A 17,320-nucleotide genomic window follows, 5' to 3' on the forward strand; every position below is an offset into this window, starting at 1 on the left:
ACAGGTGGAGAATGGTGGAATTAAACTAATCTTTTACAAGAAACAGAAATAGATAAATACTTGAACTCATTTCTGGCCTGGAAATCACATAGATGACAGTGTTCTTCTATACAGAATTTACAGTCTTGTGCAAATTTAAAAAATAAAATTCTGCCAAACATGCATGATATCTAACCCGGTAATAAATCATATTTCAAAGTGGCCTTTTTGTTTAAGTTCAAAAAAGGGCAGTGCTCACAGGATCTCAAAATATCAAACAGAAAAAGAAATAAGAGTTGAGAGTGGCCACAACTCCTTGCCATGTCAGGGAAAGACACAGCATGGTTCCTACAGACTCCCAAGAACAGACATTTCTGGTAGTCTGGTATAGGAAATCAGTAAGGCTGGATTCACACTTTGGAATTACAGGTACCGCAAGGCACGACAGTGGATGAACGGTGGTGTGATCCACTGTGACCCAAAGCACACATTCCCAATGCTCCACAACAGATTTAGGTTTACCCACTTCAATACTGGGCACTTTTACCCCCTTCCTGCCCATGCCAATTTTCAGCATTCAGCGCTGTCCCACTTTGAATGACAATTGTGCGGTCACTGCTCCCCAAATCATCACGGACTGTGGAAACTTCACACTGAACCTCATGCAACTTGGATTCTGTGCCTCTCCACTCTTCCAGTCTCTGGGACCTTGTTATCCAAATGAAATGCAACATTTTCCACAGTCCGTGATGATTTGAGGAGCCAGGTCATCTGCTGGTGTTGGTCCACTGTATTTTATCAAGTCCAAAGTCAGCATAGCCATCTACCAGGAAATTCTAGAGCACTTCATGCTTCCCTCTGCTGACCAGCTTTATGGAGATGCGGATTTCATTTTCCAGCAGGACTTGGCACCTGCCCACACTGCCAAAAGTACCAATACCTGGTTTTATGATCATGGTATCACTGTGCTTGATTGGCCAGCAAACTCGCCTGACCTAAACCCCATAGAGAATCTGTGGGGTATTGTCAAGAGGATGATTAGGGACACCAGACCCAACAACACAGACGAGCTGAAGGACACTATCAAAGCAATCTGGGCTTCCATAACACCTCAGCAGTGCCACAGGCTTATCGCCTCCATGCCATGCTGCATTGATGCAGTAATTCATGCAAAAGGAGCCCCAATCAAGTATTTGTATAGTGCATACTATACCGTACATGGACTTACTTTAAGTAAGCCAACATTTCATAAAAAAATTTGTCTTATGTAATATTCAAATTTTTTGAGACACTGAATTTTGGGTTTTCACTAGCTGTAAGCGATAATCAAAATGTAAAAAAAAAAGAAAAAAAAAAGAAAATGCTCGACATACACGTGTGTGTGTGTGTGTAATATATATATATATAGCTATTTTATAGCTACTAAAATAAATTAACTTTTTGATGATATTCAAATTTTTTGAGATGTACCTGTATCAGCAGAGTAATAGATACCCCTCCCTAGGATACTTTACTGCAGTCGCCAAAAACCAGGGAAAGATCATGTGATCACAAAACAGCACTGCAGGAATAAAGTATTTAGAGGATTAAAAAAATTAAAAAAAAAAAAATAAACAAAAATACAGTTCCATGATAGATATGAAAAATGTGAATGAATGGTGGCAAATAACGCTTTTCTTTTTAGGATCTCTTTAAATACATCAAAACACACAGATGTTACCAGCTGTGCATTGTGGTATGGTGATATGAAAAGCTGCAGGTACAATAAAAAGTACATTGTGGTCCATTCAAATAAATAGGCTGCCTTACAATGACACTTGTTAACATGCGTGCGTGCAGTAGCACACCATGAAGGTCTGCAACCAAACTAAATTCACACATTACCTACCTAACCCCCCCCCCCCCCCCCCCCCATCATCCTTTGAGAACACAGTGAAAAAAGGTGAATGACTATCAGGATCTGGTTCACCTGCTGGTGGCACTGTAGTTCTCTGGGCTGAAATCTGTAGTTACAGTGACCACCAGCAGGTGTTCCCCAGCAGCCAGTAGGTTCCTGCAATCAGTTCTACCTGGCTCCAGCTGCTGGGAGGGTACTTAAGCCCCACCTCTACTACTGAAACTCACGTCAGTGTTTTGATTGCCATGCTTGTTGCCCGATCCTTATGCTTGTTAATCCTGCTCCTGAGCTAGCCATGAATCCTGCACCCTGCTGCTTACTCCTGCTCCTTGTTCCTGTCCCCAGTCTCGATTCCCCCCTTTTCTTGCATTGCCTGTGACCCTTACATCCCATATTGTACACATTGTATTATAGTTTGCTAGGTTTCTGTTACTTTGGCATTTTTGGTTGTGAGTCACTTGTGGTTTATGTTCACCATTTGCTTTTGATTTTGTGTGCCTTTGATTTCTGTTAATAAATTTACTTCATTATACATTGTTTGGTTCCAATTCCCTTGTGATGCATTCTAGCTATGCAGGCCCTTATCAGATGATTCAGTCTGAAATTTTAACCGGAAAAAGTGAGACAAAAAAAAAAAAAAAAGACAGACAGGCAGTTACGGCTGAGCTGACACAGTGCTCTGGGAATCCTTTACAAAGTATTCACTGTTTGCAATACAAAAACACATACACACATTACACACACACAAACACTATAAGGCCACGTTGACACTATTGCGATATCTCCGGTGTCTGACGTATAATGTATCATACGATTCACAACAATGGAAATCGCATTATCCTCTATACTGCTCACTCACATCAATGCAATATGGTGCAGTGTGAAAATGTGCAGGAGCTTTTTTTGGCGCAGCATTGCATTTTTGGACCCAGGGACAGCATAATGCATTTTTGGTGTGTTTTGCAGGGTTTTGTTTTGAACAACCCCCTTCTCCTACAAAAAAAACACATGAAGCACTGATAAACATTCTTGTGCAGCTAAACTAGTGTGAACCTAGGTTTAGGCAACAGTTTAAAAACATACTGTATAAACTACAAGTACACAAGAACTTGTGTAATTTTACTATAATCCTAACTGCAACTGATTATTTAACTTGGGCCTCTCCTCTGCTTTCTGATGGCTGCTGCCTGCTTTGACCTTCTGCTTGTGACTTAACAAGCTTGTTAGCCGTCACTACTGCTGAAAACCTGAAGATTTCAGAAAAAGTGTCGCACAGCAAAATACATATTTACTGGTGGGGTTCCTTGTAAAAACTAGGCATTTTAGACTAGTACCATTGGAAAGCCCATTCTAACTAATGACATAAATGGTCCACACCAATTTGCACCAAATGTTCCATGAAGTCTTGGGCATAAGACATAGTCCAAATTTGAGAACGTTCTACACTGCATTACGAAACACCAAGACATAGAATACAACATTAATCACATCCAACAGAAAGCTTCCCGTCACAAAAGCCTTTTACTGCCATTACTATACTATGGCGAAGGCAGTAGCAGCATGTAAATAAACTCACAGCTACATTGATAGCAGTGAGTTTGTTTACTTGGCAAGTGCAGGTTGCTGGCTATACTGTAGAAGCAATTCAGTGGCTGTACAGCAGCCCAATTGCTTCTACAGTGCTTTTCCATGTGTGTCCCCTGCCCCCCCCCCCTACCCAATTAGGATGGCGAGAGGAAAAACCCATGGTGCCCATGTGTGCATAGCCAAATCTGAAATGAAGGAAATAATTCTAGGACCGTTATTTATGGTTAACTCCAAGTTTATGACCTGTGAAGACTTTCAAAGTGTCACCAGTGCACAATTTGGGTAGCAAAGTTTGAAGATTCACAGGCACACTCAGTTTTGAATCCTGACATATCCGTTTTATATTTGACTCAGTCTCGTCATTCATATTTAACAGAAAATGTGTCGATTTTTTTTAATTAGTGTGCACTAAAAACTTAGTTTGAGTGTATTTTTTCTGTAAATATAGGTTTGCAAAATAGGTGTGCAAATACACAAAAAAAGCATCTATTTTATTTTACAGGTACTCTGTCTTTAGAAAATGTATAATGTTTTGGGGTTTAAAGTGAAACTTCACCTGAAAAGATGTGTTGCTTAGCCTCCTCCTCGTAAACATTGTTTTTTTCTGGAAGTGGGGACCAAGTTTTGACAGTTCGCTGCCCCCCCAGCCCTGATCTGTGATGTGTCCCATGAGACTGCGGGACCATTCAAAAAGTGCAGTGCGTCTCGTGCAATGCACAGTGTGGAGCCAGCCGGCTTCCCACAGTCAACAGGGTGACACTGGGGACCCGAGGACTGATGAAGAACAGGCCCAGGTGAGGACGGTGCTGGGGATTTCTGGGCTGGTAAGTATCCTTTTATTAAAAGTCAGCAACTACAATTTGTATAGTTGCTGACTTTTAATATTTCTTTTCTAACACTGGAGATCCTCTTTAAAGTGTAATTTCCTGTAAAAATGCACATTTAAAATGTTTTTTGCAAAATAAAAGAGGCTCTGGCAGGGAAAAAGGTTAAAAAGAGCTGGGTTTCATTTTTAACCTTTCAATGGATTAGTAATTTTTGGCATGCCAATCTTGTAATACACAGACATCTGTTAGAATGGTCACTGCTACTTCCTGACTTACTATTACTGGGTCAGCTTTTCAGTTTCCTAATAAATGTACAGAGGTTATGGTACTGACAGTGATCTGGCTGCAAGCTGAGAGGTGACATAAAAAGCCACAAACTTGAATTGGGAAACAAGTGTGTCCCCTGTCTGGCTGTACAGTGTGCAAAATATGCATAAAGCAAAAGATTAATTGGCTAGAATTACAAAGTTTTGTTTTAAGCCAGAACTCCTGATATAGAATGTCAGATCACTTCCCCAAACCCACTCTATCCAAAACCGAGCTCATAATATTTACCCCCATCCCTGAATTCTCCTTTGAGTTTAATGGCAAAACTATCAGTCCCCTTCCCACATGCCAGGGTGTTTAAAGGTAATTCTGGACTCTGAACTCTCCTTTTGGCCCCATATCCAATCACTGTCAATCAATATTGCCGCCTCAACCTCTGTAACCTCCAAAAATACACTCCTTCTTACCCAATGAAACCACAAAACTACTAATTCACTCCCTGGTTATCTCTCACTTAGATTATTGCAACTCCCTCCTCGTTGGCCTCCATTTACAAAAGCGATCATCATTTCCATCCAACAAGAATGCCAGTGCCAGATTCTTCCACCTTACCATTTGGTGTCTGCTACCCCTCTGACAGTCCCTCCATTGGCTTTCGCTCACCCAACAAATGAAGTCCAAAACACCAACAACACCTATAAAGCCATTCACAAGTCTTTTCCCAACTATATCACCAACCTTATCTTAAAATACCAACCGAACCATTCTTTGCTCCCAAGATGTCCTACTCTCTATCTCCCTTGTCACCCCCTTAATGCACACCTCCAGGACTTCTCAAGATCCAGATCCTCTACCATCCTTTGGAACTCCTTATCCCAATTTGTCTGACTATTTCCCACTGTAACCATCTTTAGGTGATCCCTGAAAAACTCATCTCCTCAGGGAGGCCTCTCCTGTCTCTAACTAAAAAAACTGAACTTTCTCCATCAGCTCATCCATTACAAATTACCCTTTGTATTCCTTGATGCTTTTCTTAAGATTGTAAGCTCTAGTGAGCAGGGCCCTCTGGTTCCCTTTGTATTGAATTGTATTGTAACCATACCGTCTCCCTTCATTATGTAAAGTGCTGTTGGTGCTATATAAATCTTTCAAAGAGATAATTATCTGCAAATTTGTCCTGATCAGTGACTTAGAAAGCATTAAAGCCAATGAACCAACATGACAGCTAGGCAGCTGGAACATTAGAAAGGAGGACAGCAACTTCAGCCTCCATACATCCCTCAACACAGGTTTCCTTTAGTATCTTTAGAGGTACCAGTACTTTCACCCAATACTGTACTGTAATATTTTACAAGACCATATTTTAGGATTATGGTTAACTGGAAAATAAATCTTTGCAAGCATAGCTACTTTCTAGTTTATGGTTTTTTTTTTAAGGAACAGGCCTATGTTGAATACATCCTTGTTGAAAGCACCAGCCCTAAAAAGCTTAAAGAGGAGATCCAGTTATATTTGTAAAAATTCAAAGTCAGTAACTACAAAAACTGTAGCTGCTGACTTTTAATAAACAGACACTCACCAGTCCCAGGATCCAGAGCTGTGCTCAATCGAACTGTTTTTTTCAACCGGTCTTTCGACCCTGGTGCCAGCATCTTAACTGTGGGCACCCGTCTGCAGCTTCACAACGGGCATGCGCGAGCCATCCTGCGCATTGTGAATGATCCAGCAGTCTTCTGAGGTGACGTGTCTGAGAAGTCTGTGGAGAGGGAGAACTTCCACTCGGATCACCTAGGCCTTGATTTGACAGGCACTCACCCCCCCCAAAAAAAAAAAAAAAAAAAAAAATGTATATATGTATATATATATATATATATATATATATATATATATATATATATATATATATATATATATATATATATATATATATATATATATCTCCATTTCTTAAAGAGGAGCGGGGGAGGGGGCCTTAAAGTGGAACTTCCCCTTTTGTGTAAAGCTCCATTTTAACATATATTAACTCAGGGCATAATAACAATATGCTACAAAGTGCACTATCACTAGCCCCTTATAGCATCAAGAGTTGCTGGCTTACCTTTTTTGTACTAGCGCGTAGCTATATGCAGGCAGCCTATATGAGTGAATGGATATAGATCATCTGTAAGGATTCACCTACACACCTGAGTGCGGGATGCATGGTTCTGGAGCCCAAAAATAGAGCTCTGGTCCAACCTTTTCTTCCTCTAGCAATATCCTATTGGTCAGTAAGGTCAACCTCACCATTGTGATGGACTAACAGGAAGGTGCTGGAGAAATTAAGATTTACATAAAATTTCCTCAAGGGGTTCCAGTATACATGTATAAGCAGGTCTAGACTATGCGAAGAAAACATTCTTTCAGGATATACACAAATGACTGAGCCAGATTTTACTTGTTTTGTTGTGTCTACAAGCATTACTTAAAGTGACCTGCAGCATTTTTTTTTCAAATAACATTTAGATCACTCACTGTGTGCTAGAAAGTAAGAAGCGAACACGCAATAGTTAACAAAAGGCAGCTAGTTATGTAGACACATAACATTGGGGACCCCCCAAACTGAGGAATGTGCACCAACACTTACTAAGCAAAGTCAAAGCTTTCAAATGCCAGCTGCCTTCACTGTAATGTTGGCGGTTTCTTAGATTGTACCATATTCAAATCTTGTGTGTCCATCACCTCCAATCCTTGTTCTCCACTGTGACCTTGCTCCCATCCACTGCCCCACACTACTTTTTCTCTGTAGGGCGTTCTTCACATACCTATATGGATTCCTCCTATGTACCTGCTGGTCAATAATTGGCTGCCTTAGAATAGGGAAAGCTGGATCATATGTTGGCACTGTTAATAGGAATGTTACCGCTGAGCGAAGAGACGTAAAAATTACTAAAGAGAGTCTTGTCAAGCAGCAGCTACCAAGGAGAGTGGGACATAAAATTATTAGTACAGTCTTTGTATATAATGGTCCTTTTCTCAAATGATCTGACTAGTAGACTTTACTATAGCTGGAGACTGTTGCATCTTTAACCAACCCACTCCACATTCATTGATCTCCATTACCACTTCAGCCATCCAACTGCACCATCAGTGATCCTTATTGCCTTTTAAGTCATCCCAATCTACAATTACAGATTCACACTGCCTCTTCAGCCATCCCACACTGCCATCACGGATTTCCTATCGTCTCTTCAGCCACCCAAATCCATAATCACTGATACCCCTTGCTTCTACAGCTGTCCTACTGCATCATCACTAATCCCCAGTGCCTCTTCAACCATGCCACTGCACCATCAATGATCCTCATTGCCTCCTCAGCCATCCCATTCTGTCATCATAGATCACCATTGCCTCTTTAGCCATCAAAAATCCCTGGTGTGTGTATGTATGTATGTTATATATATATATATATATATACATACACACACAGCTCAAACTGCAGGTTGATGTATATAAATCCAAACGTGGCATAGAGGCACTTAGAGGAGGTAGATCAAAACAGCATTTTTTTTTACTGTCCATGTTTCGATACAGCTCAGTCTCTTTCTCAAGAACTGGTCTGTTCACGTTCATGTGAGAATGTCTTGAGAAAATTGGACTGAGCTTTATTGAAACGCTGACAATAAAAAAAATGCCGTTTTGATCTACCTCCTCTGCAAAACCCCCAAGTGCCTCTTTACCACGTTTAGATTTACATAGAGCTCTTTGTGGGTGAGCACCCAGGCATTTATCTCAAAGAGTGCCGTGGCTACCTGATTGATAATGTACTGTAAATATTCATTGGGAATTCTACTTTTTCGTAACCCGAGGTTTAGCCTAAGTAAGATGAAAAATTTGTAAAATTCAATGTTGTCAAACATGCTGACCACTGCCATAGTGAATATGAGCCATCATATGCAAACACTATTTTTACTTATCTCTTTACTGAAGTCAGTGCTTTGAATGGGCCATGATGACCAGATCCTGAAGGGTGAGGCTCCCAATCTAGCTACACCATGGTTGGCTGCACAGTGTGACCACTGGCTTGTCAGTAGTTTACCATGAACTGATGGTGACAAGCTTAGTCACAGTTCTAGGGGAACCGATATAGACTGCCCCAGAACAAGACAGCAACACATATGAGCTGCTGAGCGTTGAGGCCAAGCTGTCTTGCCACTGCATATATGCTGTCATGAAGGGATTAAGTTGCAACAGACAAGTTTTGTATTGGACAAAAAAAAATAAATAAATAAATATTCCAGCATCCTCAGTTGTTTACATTCATATATTTAGTGCTGTAGGTCATGCTAATTCAGCTAGCAAAATTATCATTAGCCCCAGACTTTTCAGTAGGTAATATCTGAACATCAGTGGAAAATATGACTTATGTTTACTATTATGTTCTGGGATGAAAGCTATATTAATTTTAGTCTCTAAAGGAAAGAAATGAAACCCCTCCTTGTGTAAGTGCAGGAGACTCAGCTGCTTATTAGATCCTCTATAAAAATAGAGAGTGGCTGTCCAGACACCTTCACAATGGAAAGCAATTTGCCACTATAGGCGCCTTTTATATGGTGGTAGATATAGCTGAAACTAGGGATGCATCGACAAAGACTTTTTTAGCAACGAGTACCGATACTTTCAGCACTCGCTGATACCAACTACCGATACCTATTTTTGGCATTTAGAGAGATCAAGATGAGGCGGAGCAGATGAAACGGGGGGGGTTAGCGTCGCCATCATCTATCAGTGTGCTGTGTAATATTACCACCTGGATGAGACCAAGTGATGAAGTAAACAGCACTCCCAACACTCAGCACTGCTGGCCCCACATCTAGGAGGTCCATGCCGTCATCCTACGTCCTCTTCTTCCTCCAGTCCCATCTCCTCCTGCAGTCCATACAACACTGGCAGCTGTTCCCCAACTCAAGACCAATTAGAAGAGACTAAAAACACAAAAAGGGGGGCGCTGTTTCAAAGCAAAAAAAAAAAACAAGGCTAAATCTATGAAATCCAAAAGCAGATAAACAATATTGTTCTAAAAAATCATCACGGTCAGATAATTGTGTGCATGGTAACAATAGGTGCTTGGAGCAAATAAAAAGGTGGAGATGTGCAGGAGTGTTCAATAACTCTCATAGATGGTAAGGTGCACTTCACTGCCAGGTCAAATAGATGGATGGCTCAGCTCCTGACAAGGGACTGAGCCGGTGACACCTGAAGGAGACATGCTCACGGGCCAGAGGAGACCTGCACAGACGCCGAGGGGATGTCAGATGCTGGCGGAAGCGCTCCACAAAAGATACACACAGTGAGCTCACCGGAAAGCTGGAGACCAGGCAGCCAGAAAAAAAAAGCTGTTAGACACAGGATAACTATAATCCAAACTGAGAGGATGCCGACTCGGTTCGGGACTACATGTTTCGGGGTCTAACCCCTTCTTCAGGTCACTTGGTCATGTAGTCCTGGACCGAGTCGGCATCCTCCCAGTTTGGATTATAGTTATCCTGTGTTTAACGGTTTTTTTTTTGGCTGCATGGTCTCCAGCTTTGCGGTGCCCTCACTGTGTGTATCTTTTTCGGAGCACTTCCGCCAGCATCTGCTGGCATCCGATGTCCAGTCTGAGTCTATGCGGGTCTCCTCTGGCCCATGAGCGTGTCTCCTTCAGGTATACCCGGGCTATCACCAGCTCCGTCCCTTGTCAAGACCCCTCAGGAGATCCAGGGGCTGAGCCATCCATCCAAAGTGCACTTTACCATCTATTTGAGTTATTGAACACTCCTGTACCACTGATGGCTAGTGGCAGCTGCCCCTGGTTTGGTTTACATTCATCGGCCAGCGGGGAACCCTGCTGACCAATCAATGAGTCATTAGTTAAGAAGCGGGGCCTCCTCCTTAACAACCGATAATTACTGCATTCTTTTGTGTATTATTTATGTTGTCAGTGAACCAAGCCAGTAGGTATCGGTTAAGTATCAGTGCATTTGCACGAGTACCAATACTCGTGCAAATGCTTAGTATCGGCACAGATATCGGTGCAACCCTATCTGAAAACACATGAATGCAGCAATTCAACTTCATGGTAAATGCAGCAATGGTTAACCTAAAGTGAACGTCTGAACGTGTACATTAAAGTCTTTATAGATTCTAAACAAGCAGCAAACACACTTTAAAACAAGCCTTCACTCACCCATTTAGCTGTAGGAATTGTAGAGAAATTCATCTTCAAAGTTTACAACAGAAGCACTGAAATTTTAGCTCTTTTCCTAGTATTTTTATTGCACCAGTATCTGGTAGCCTATCAGCCCTCTAATGCGAACACACTGCAGGGGTTACTATATTGCTCAAAATGATTGAAACCCAACTTTATGGTCTTTGTTGTAATCTTTGAAAAGGAGTTACATCACAGTACAAGTAGCCAGAGAGGCTTGCTTTTAAAGTGGGGGTGCACCGAATGGAAATTTGTGCCAAAGCCAAAAATGCAGGATGCACTTACTCATGCACATTTCAGGTAAAAAAAAAAAATGCCAGTTTTACAGACACTTGTTTTTTTTTTCTTTTTCTTCCTCTAAACACTCTCTCTCTATGTTAGCCTATGCGTCCATGCACACAGAGGAATTTATTAGACAGAAGCGTTTAGGGGCAGAAATCTGAACACAACAAAGATGTGTTCAGAGGAGCATTTGGGCAGAAAAACACACAACGCTCCTAAATGCTAGCTGTATTTAGCGCTTGAATGTTCATTTCAATTGCCAGAATGAATGAACATTCTGGCCAATGAAATCCCAAACGCTTGACACACATGAATGCATCTAAACGCACGTTTTTAATGCCGCTTTTCTCCTGCCAGAAAAGCCCAGTGTGCACGAGGTCTAAAAGTTCAGGCACCTGGTAAGAAGAAAACATTGGGGGATAGGGCGACCATAGCTTACTATTCACCCCATTACAGCAACACTCCAATAACACAAAGCCTTTGGTCCCTTTACACTTCTGTGGTAGATTGCTTTTCAGAGGTTGGTTGACAGGCAGTTGGGTGGCATGATGTCACCTCCTCACAACATAATTTAACCCTGAAAAGTCTGCATACGCGGTTGTGGCTCGGCCCTGTTTACTTGCATGGGTCACATTCAACAACGATGCTGCCCACCGAACATGACAAGTGGTATAATTCTTGCCATGCCTGCAAAGCATCTTGACATGCGTACAACCACCTCTGGCTGCCTTTACTGCTTAAAAGGAACTGTCAGGGGGTGTAGGCCTAAACTAGGCCTTGCTGCAACTGTAAAGTCTATTTCTGGTTCAATGGTTTTTATTAAATGTTTTAGTAACACAGAAGAGGATAGTTTGGTAGAGCTGCGAACAATCCTTAGTGCCGATTCACACAGGGGCAACGCGACTTTGCAAGGCAACTTCAACGCGACTTCAGCATGACTTTAAGCAACTTACAGCGCAACTTCAAGTCGCTTCCAGGACAGGCGACTTTGGCTGTGGCCAATCACAGACTAATCAGCTTTCTGGAAGGGAGGGGTTTGCCTGGGTAAACGAATTTCTTTTCCTGTAAAGTCACTTCAATATAGATGGAGATCCGACTTGGAGGCGACTTCCATTGAATTCTATGGGTACATGTCGCCTAGAAGTCACCTTGAAGTAGTACAGGAACCTTTTCTGAAGTCAGAGCGACTTCAGTAGTGTACATTAAGATGGCTTTCATTGACTATAAGGCAATTCCCAATGTCAAGCGACTTGGGGCGACTTGAGGGCTGACAAGTCGGATCCCAAGTTGTTGTAGTGTGAACCGACCCTTACTTGCTCCAAATGAGTCAGATTAACCACTTAAGGACCAGCCTCGTTTTGGAATTTAGGTGTTTACATGTTTAAAACAGTTTTTTTTTGCTAGAAAATTACTTAGAACCCCCAAACATTACATATTGTTTTTTTTCTAACACCCTAGAGAATAAAATGGCGGTCATTACAATACTTTTTTTCACACCGTATTTGCGCAGCGGTCTTACAAGCGCGTTTTTTTTTTGAAAAAATTCACTTTTTTGAATAAAAAAAAAAAAAAAAATAATAATAATATAAAAGACAACAGTAGTTAGCCCAATTTTTTATTTTTTATTGAGAAAGATAATGTTACGCCAAGTATATTGAAACCCAACATGTCACGCTTCAAAATTGCGCCCGCTTGTGAAAACTTTTACCCTCAAAAATCTCCATAGGCGACGTTTAAAAAAAATTCTACAGGTTGCACGTTTTGCGTTACAGAGGAGGTCTAGGGCTAGAGTTATTGCTCTAGCTCTAACGATTGTGGTGATACCTCACATGTGTGGTTTGACCACCGGTTTCATATGTGGGCGTTACTCGCGCATGCGTTCGCTTCTGCGTGCGAGCTCGTGGGGACAGGGGGTTTTTTAAAAAAATATTTTTATTATTTAATTTTTTTTTTTTTTTTTTAAAGCAGTGTAAAAATAAAATAAAGTGTCACTTTTATTCCTATTACAAAGAATGTAAACATCCCTTGTAATAGAAAAAAAGCATGACAGGACCTCTTAAATATGAGATCTGGGGTCAAAAAGACCTCAGATCTCATATTTACACTAAAATGCAATAATAAAAAAAAAAAAAAAGTCATTTAAAAAAAATGACATTGAAAAAAAATGTGCCTTTAAGACGTATGGGCGTAAGTGACGTTTTGACGTTGCTTCCGCCCAGCAGCGTCATGGAGATGAATGGGCTCCATCTTAGCCTCACTAGTCTCCAGGCACAGCACTGAGAAGGACGCAAGGGCACTGGATCACGGCAGGAGGGGGGGCCCCTCTCCCGCCACCGATAAAAGTGATCTTGCGGCGATTCCGCCGCAGAGATCACTTTTATCTGAAAGCCGACCGCCGCACAAAAACGGGGATACCGGGGTTATGGCAGCTAGCTGCTGCCATAACAACGATATCCGCCAGCAAACTTTGGACGTACCTCGGCGTGCGGTGGTTGGCAAGTGGTTAATAAACCTGACTCAAACAAATAAACATATGTGGGACTTAACACCGTATGATGAAGACCCAGAACGCAGGTTAGTTCTTGTGTGTCCTCCAACACATTTTAAACTTGAATTTAAAGCAAGAAAAACACGAAAACCTGATACCAAGGGGTGAGCGTGAAAAGTGGGAAATGGAAGAAAAGGAGGGAAAGGAGGAAGAGAGAAGGGCGAGTCCATCCGGGAATCCTCAGTCAGTCATCTAAATGAACAGTTTTACAAATCTGGGACCTGTAGGTATGCAAGCCAGGGGGACCATATTTTCTCGAAAAGGTTTATCGCGCAGAGCGCTCACTATTTTTTCGTTCAACATGATCCACGTTAGTTTACATTACATCAGAGCTATGTCTATAATAGGGCTTTTCCAAGCTGACGCAATGGCAATTTTAGCTGCCAAGAATATATAGTATATTAACGTCTGAGTATGTCTAGGGATGTTATCCACTGGTTTGTTCAGTAGGGCGACACTAGCATCTTTAACAATATTGACCACTGGGACCGCAAAAATGAAGGAGTGGATCCTCATCCAGAAGCGATGAACCTTGGGGCATGTCCATCATACATGTAGTGGTGAACCCACCTGCCCGCAACCCCTGAAGCAACAGGCTGAGGTTCCTTGATACATTTTGGAGAGGCGCTCTGGTACCAAGTACCATCTGGCATATACTTTGAATCCCGCTTCGATCAGGGCAACTTTAAGGATGCCTTTGTATATTCAGGTACACCATTGGCGTCAGTCCTCCGCCTCAGGGCTTATTTCCAGATCCCTCTCCCATGCCACCTGATATGATAGCCTGGTAGGAGGGACAGCAAGGTGTTTATAGAGCACAGAGTTGTCCCCCCGTAGGGCAGCATCCTGCATGCACCCATTTTCGAATATGGTGCATACTGCCAGATCGGACCTGTCTTTCCGTAGTGATTGCAGGAAATGCATAATTTGTTGTAAATGGAAGTTCTCCATGGGTGGCAACCCCAAGCTGCCTGTGAAGTGCAAGGAAGGATGTATTCCTTTGTGGTCTAGGTAGTCATCTATGCGATATAGTCCCTTGTTTACCCACCAACCAAATCTATCGGTTGCATGCCAGGGGAGAACAGGGGATTGCCAAAGAGTGGGGCAACCAGGGTATGGGACCATCTCCTATAACTCATATTCCGGATGTATAAGGAATGTGAAAGTGTTGGACACAAAATAGCTTTACGATGCTTTGGGGAAGTCCAAAGGTCCATTGCCAGCGGAGTGCACACCTGAGACTCCAGTGGAACCCACTCAGGGCAACAGTGGTGGCCGCAGAGTTGGAGTAATTGTGCCAACTGCGTAGCCATATAATACTTCTGAAACTCAGGCACCCCCATACCACCCCCCCCCCCCCCCCCCCAAGTCTTTGGAGGCATACATCATAGCCCAAGCTATTATAGGACCTTTGTTACCCCAGGTATAATGGAGGATTTTAGATCCTCCATTATATCTGGGATATATCACGCAGCAGCAACAGGGACCTAGATTGGCAGAGTTAGAAAATATTATATATAACCGTGGTAGGACTGTCATTTTAACCAATGCGATTCTACACATCCAAGCCAAACGCACATCAGACCATGCCTTCACGTCTTCGAGTAATCGAGCAAACAAGGGTGTATAATTGGCTTTGTACAGTGAGGTTACATTGGAAGTCAGTTTAATACCCAAATAAGAGAGGGACGACTGTTGCCATAAGATAGGGAATAGAGATTTAATACTCTGAAGCATTGAAGTTGGTAAATTGACGTTCAGCGCTTCTGATTTATCGTGAATGACTAGCAGGCTGGAAATTTTCCTGAATAGATTTAATAGGGATAGAAGATTTGGTAGCGTGGTATGAGGGGACGTGATAAACAGCAGAAGGTCGTCTGAAAATAGCGCACACTTATGGCTCTTCCCCACGCTTTCTATTCCCAAGATGTCTGGGTTATGGAGGATTGCTATCGCCAGTGTTTCGATGGCTAGTCCGAATAACATAGGGGATAACAGGCATCCCTGTTGGGTGCCAGACGAGATGGGAATCAAGTCCATTCTGTGGCCCTGCAAAAGTATCTGAGCCGATGGGAGCTATAGAAGTCCATTTCAACTGTTCTTTGGCACCCCTGGGAACTCAGGACTGCCACACCTTTCTGTACCCTTTATTATCAACTTCTGTACTCTGTTAGGCCCCTTTCACACAGGTGGATAGAATTCATCTTTTAGCTGCGGATAGATCAAGTTATCTACCACAGCTAAACTCAGACAATGCTTTCCTATGGCCCCATTCACACACTGCATTTAGCAAAGGTTTCATTACATGGGGTTTGGTGCGGTTAGAAAAAATAAATTTGACTGCGTCCAGGACCAATTTATTGCCGCTATCTGCACATAAGTGGAGGTAATCGCAGTGTACCATTTCACCTGCAGATAGCAGCAGCAACAAAGAAAGAAAAACAGGAAGCACATCAGAAACGGCAACAATGTTCCAACGCAACTAAACGCAGCCGCATGTAAACACATCGCAATGTACAAATGCAAGTGATCGCTGTACCTGGAGTCTTGGAATTTCAAAATAACAAAACATGCTTTAACAGCAGCAAAACAGCCACCCGTATGAAAGCAGCCTTACTCAATGTACTGCTTTGTAAGTATTATAACGTATGTATGATGTAGCATAAACAGAAAACAGTAACACCACAAGAGTGACTGACCAATCAATGTTCCTCTTTGAGAAAGTGAAACAAGGAATTTGTTTGATCACTATAGGAAACAACTCAGATACCCACAACATCGTAACCCCTCTACATCTTATATACATCCAGCACACCTAACTCCACCCAACCCCACACCATTACACCCCCAGCCTGAACTGTTGATACAAGGCAGGATGGATCCATGCTTTCATGTGTATACCAAATACTGACCCTACCATCTGGATGTCGCAGCTGAATTCGAGACTCATCAGACCAGGCAAAGTTTTTTTAATCTTCTATTGCCCAATTTTGATGAGCCTGTGTGAATTGTAGCCTCTGTTTCCTGTTATTAGCTGACAGGACTGGCACCCGATGTGGTCTTCTGCTGCTGTAGCCAATCTGCTTCAAGGGTGGATGTGTTGTGCGTTCAGAGATGGTATTCTGCATACCTGGGTTGTAACGAGTGGTTATTTGAGTTACTGTTGACATTCTATTATCTTGAATCAGTCTGCCCATTTTCCTCTGACAACAAGGCATTTTCGTCCACACAACTGCCGCTCATTGGATATTCTTTTTCGGAGCATTCTCTGTAAACCCTAAAGAGTTGTGAATGAAAATCCCAGTAGATCAGTTTTTGAAATACTCAGACCAGCCCGTCTGGCACCAATAACTATGCCACGTTCAAAGTCACTTAAATCCCCTTTCTTACCCATTCCAACGCTCAGTTTGAACTTCAGCAAGTCATCTTCATCACCTAAATGCATTGAGTTGCAGCCATGCGATTGGCTGATTATCAATTTGTGTTACCAAGTAATTGAAGAAGTGTACCTAATAAAGTGGCAGGTGAGTGTATTGTTCCGCTCAAGGCAATTATCCCTCTGCTCCACCCTGCTGGCTTAAAGTGGTTCACTACCTGATCCACAGCCATAACAATCCACGACAAAAAAGAAGCCAATCTTTATCAATAAAGCCTGATGTGAATATTTGTGTTATTCAGTAAAGAGCTTGTTCCACCTGCTCCTCTGC

At 42.3% G+C, this 17,320-nt stretch overlaps 1 protein-coding gene across 5 annotated transcripts in view; it reads right to left on the bottom strand.

Annotated features, from left to right (window-relative positions):
* Positions 1-17,320, bottom strand: part of MARCHF8 (membrane associated ring-CH-type finger 8) — a 367,138-nt gene that overhangs the window by 316,180 nt on the left and 33,638 nt on the right. For 2 of the 5 annotated variants that reach the window (XM_073596520.1, XM_073596525.1), the window contains exon 2: positions 6,137-6,313. The exons of 2 other annotated variants lie outside the window; for them this stretch is intronic. In XM_073596520.1, the coding sequence (XP_073452621.1) occupies positions 6,137-6,209 (73 nt within the window). In that variant the 5' untranslated portion in view covers positions 6,210-6,313. Of the gene's footprint in view, positions 1-1,449; positions 1,541-6,136; positions 6,314-17,320 lie in introns of all 5 variants that reach the window. One more of the 5 variants, XM_073596522.1, reaches the window with a different exon arrangement.

The sequence above is a fragment of the Aquarana catesbeiana genome, linkage group LG08 (genome assembly GCF_042186555.1).
Source record: "Aquarana catesbeiana isolate 2022-GZ linkage group LG08, ASM4218655v1, whole genome shotgun sequence".
NCBI lineage: Eukaryota > Metazoa > Chordata > Amphibia > Anura > Ranidae > Aquarana > Aquarana catesbeiana.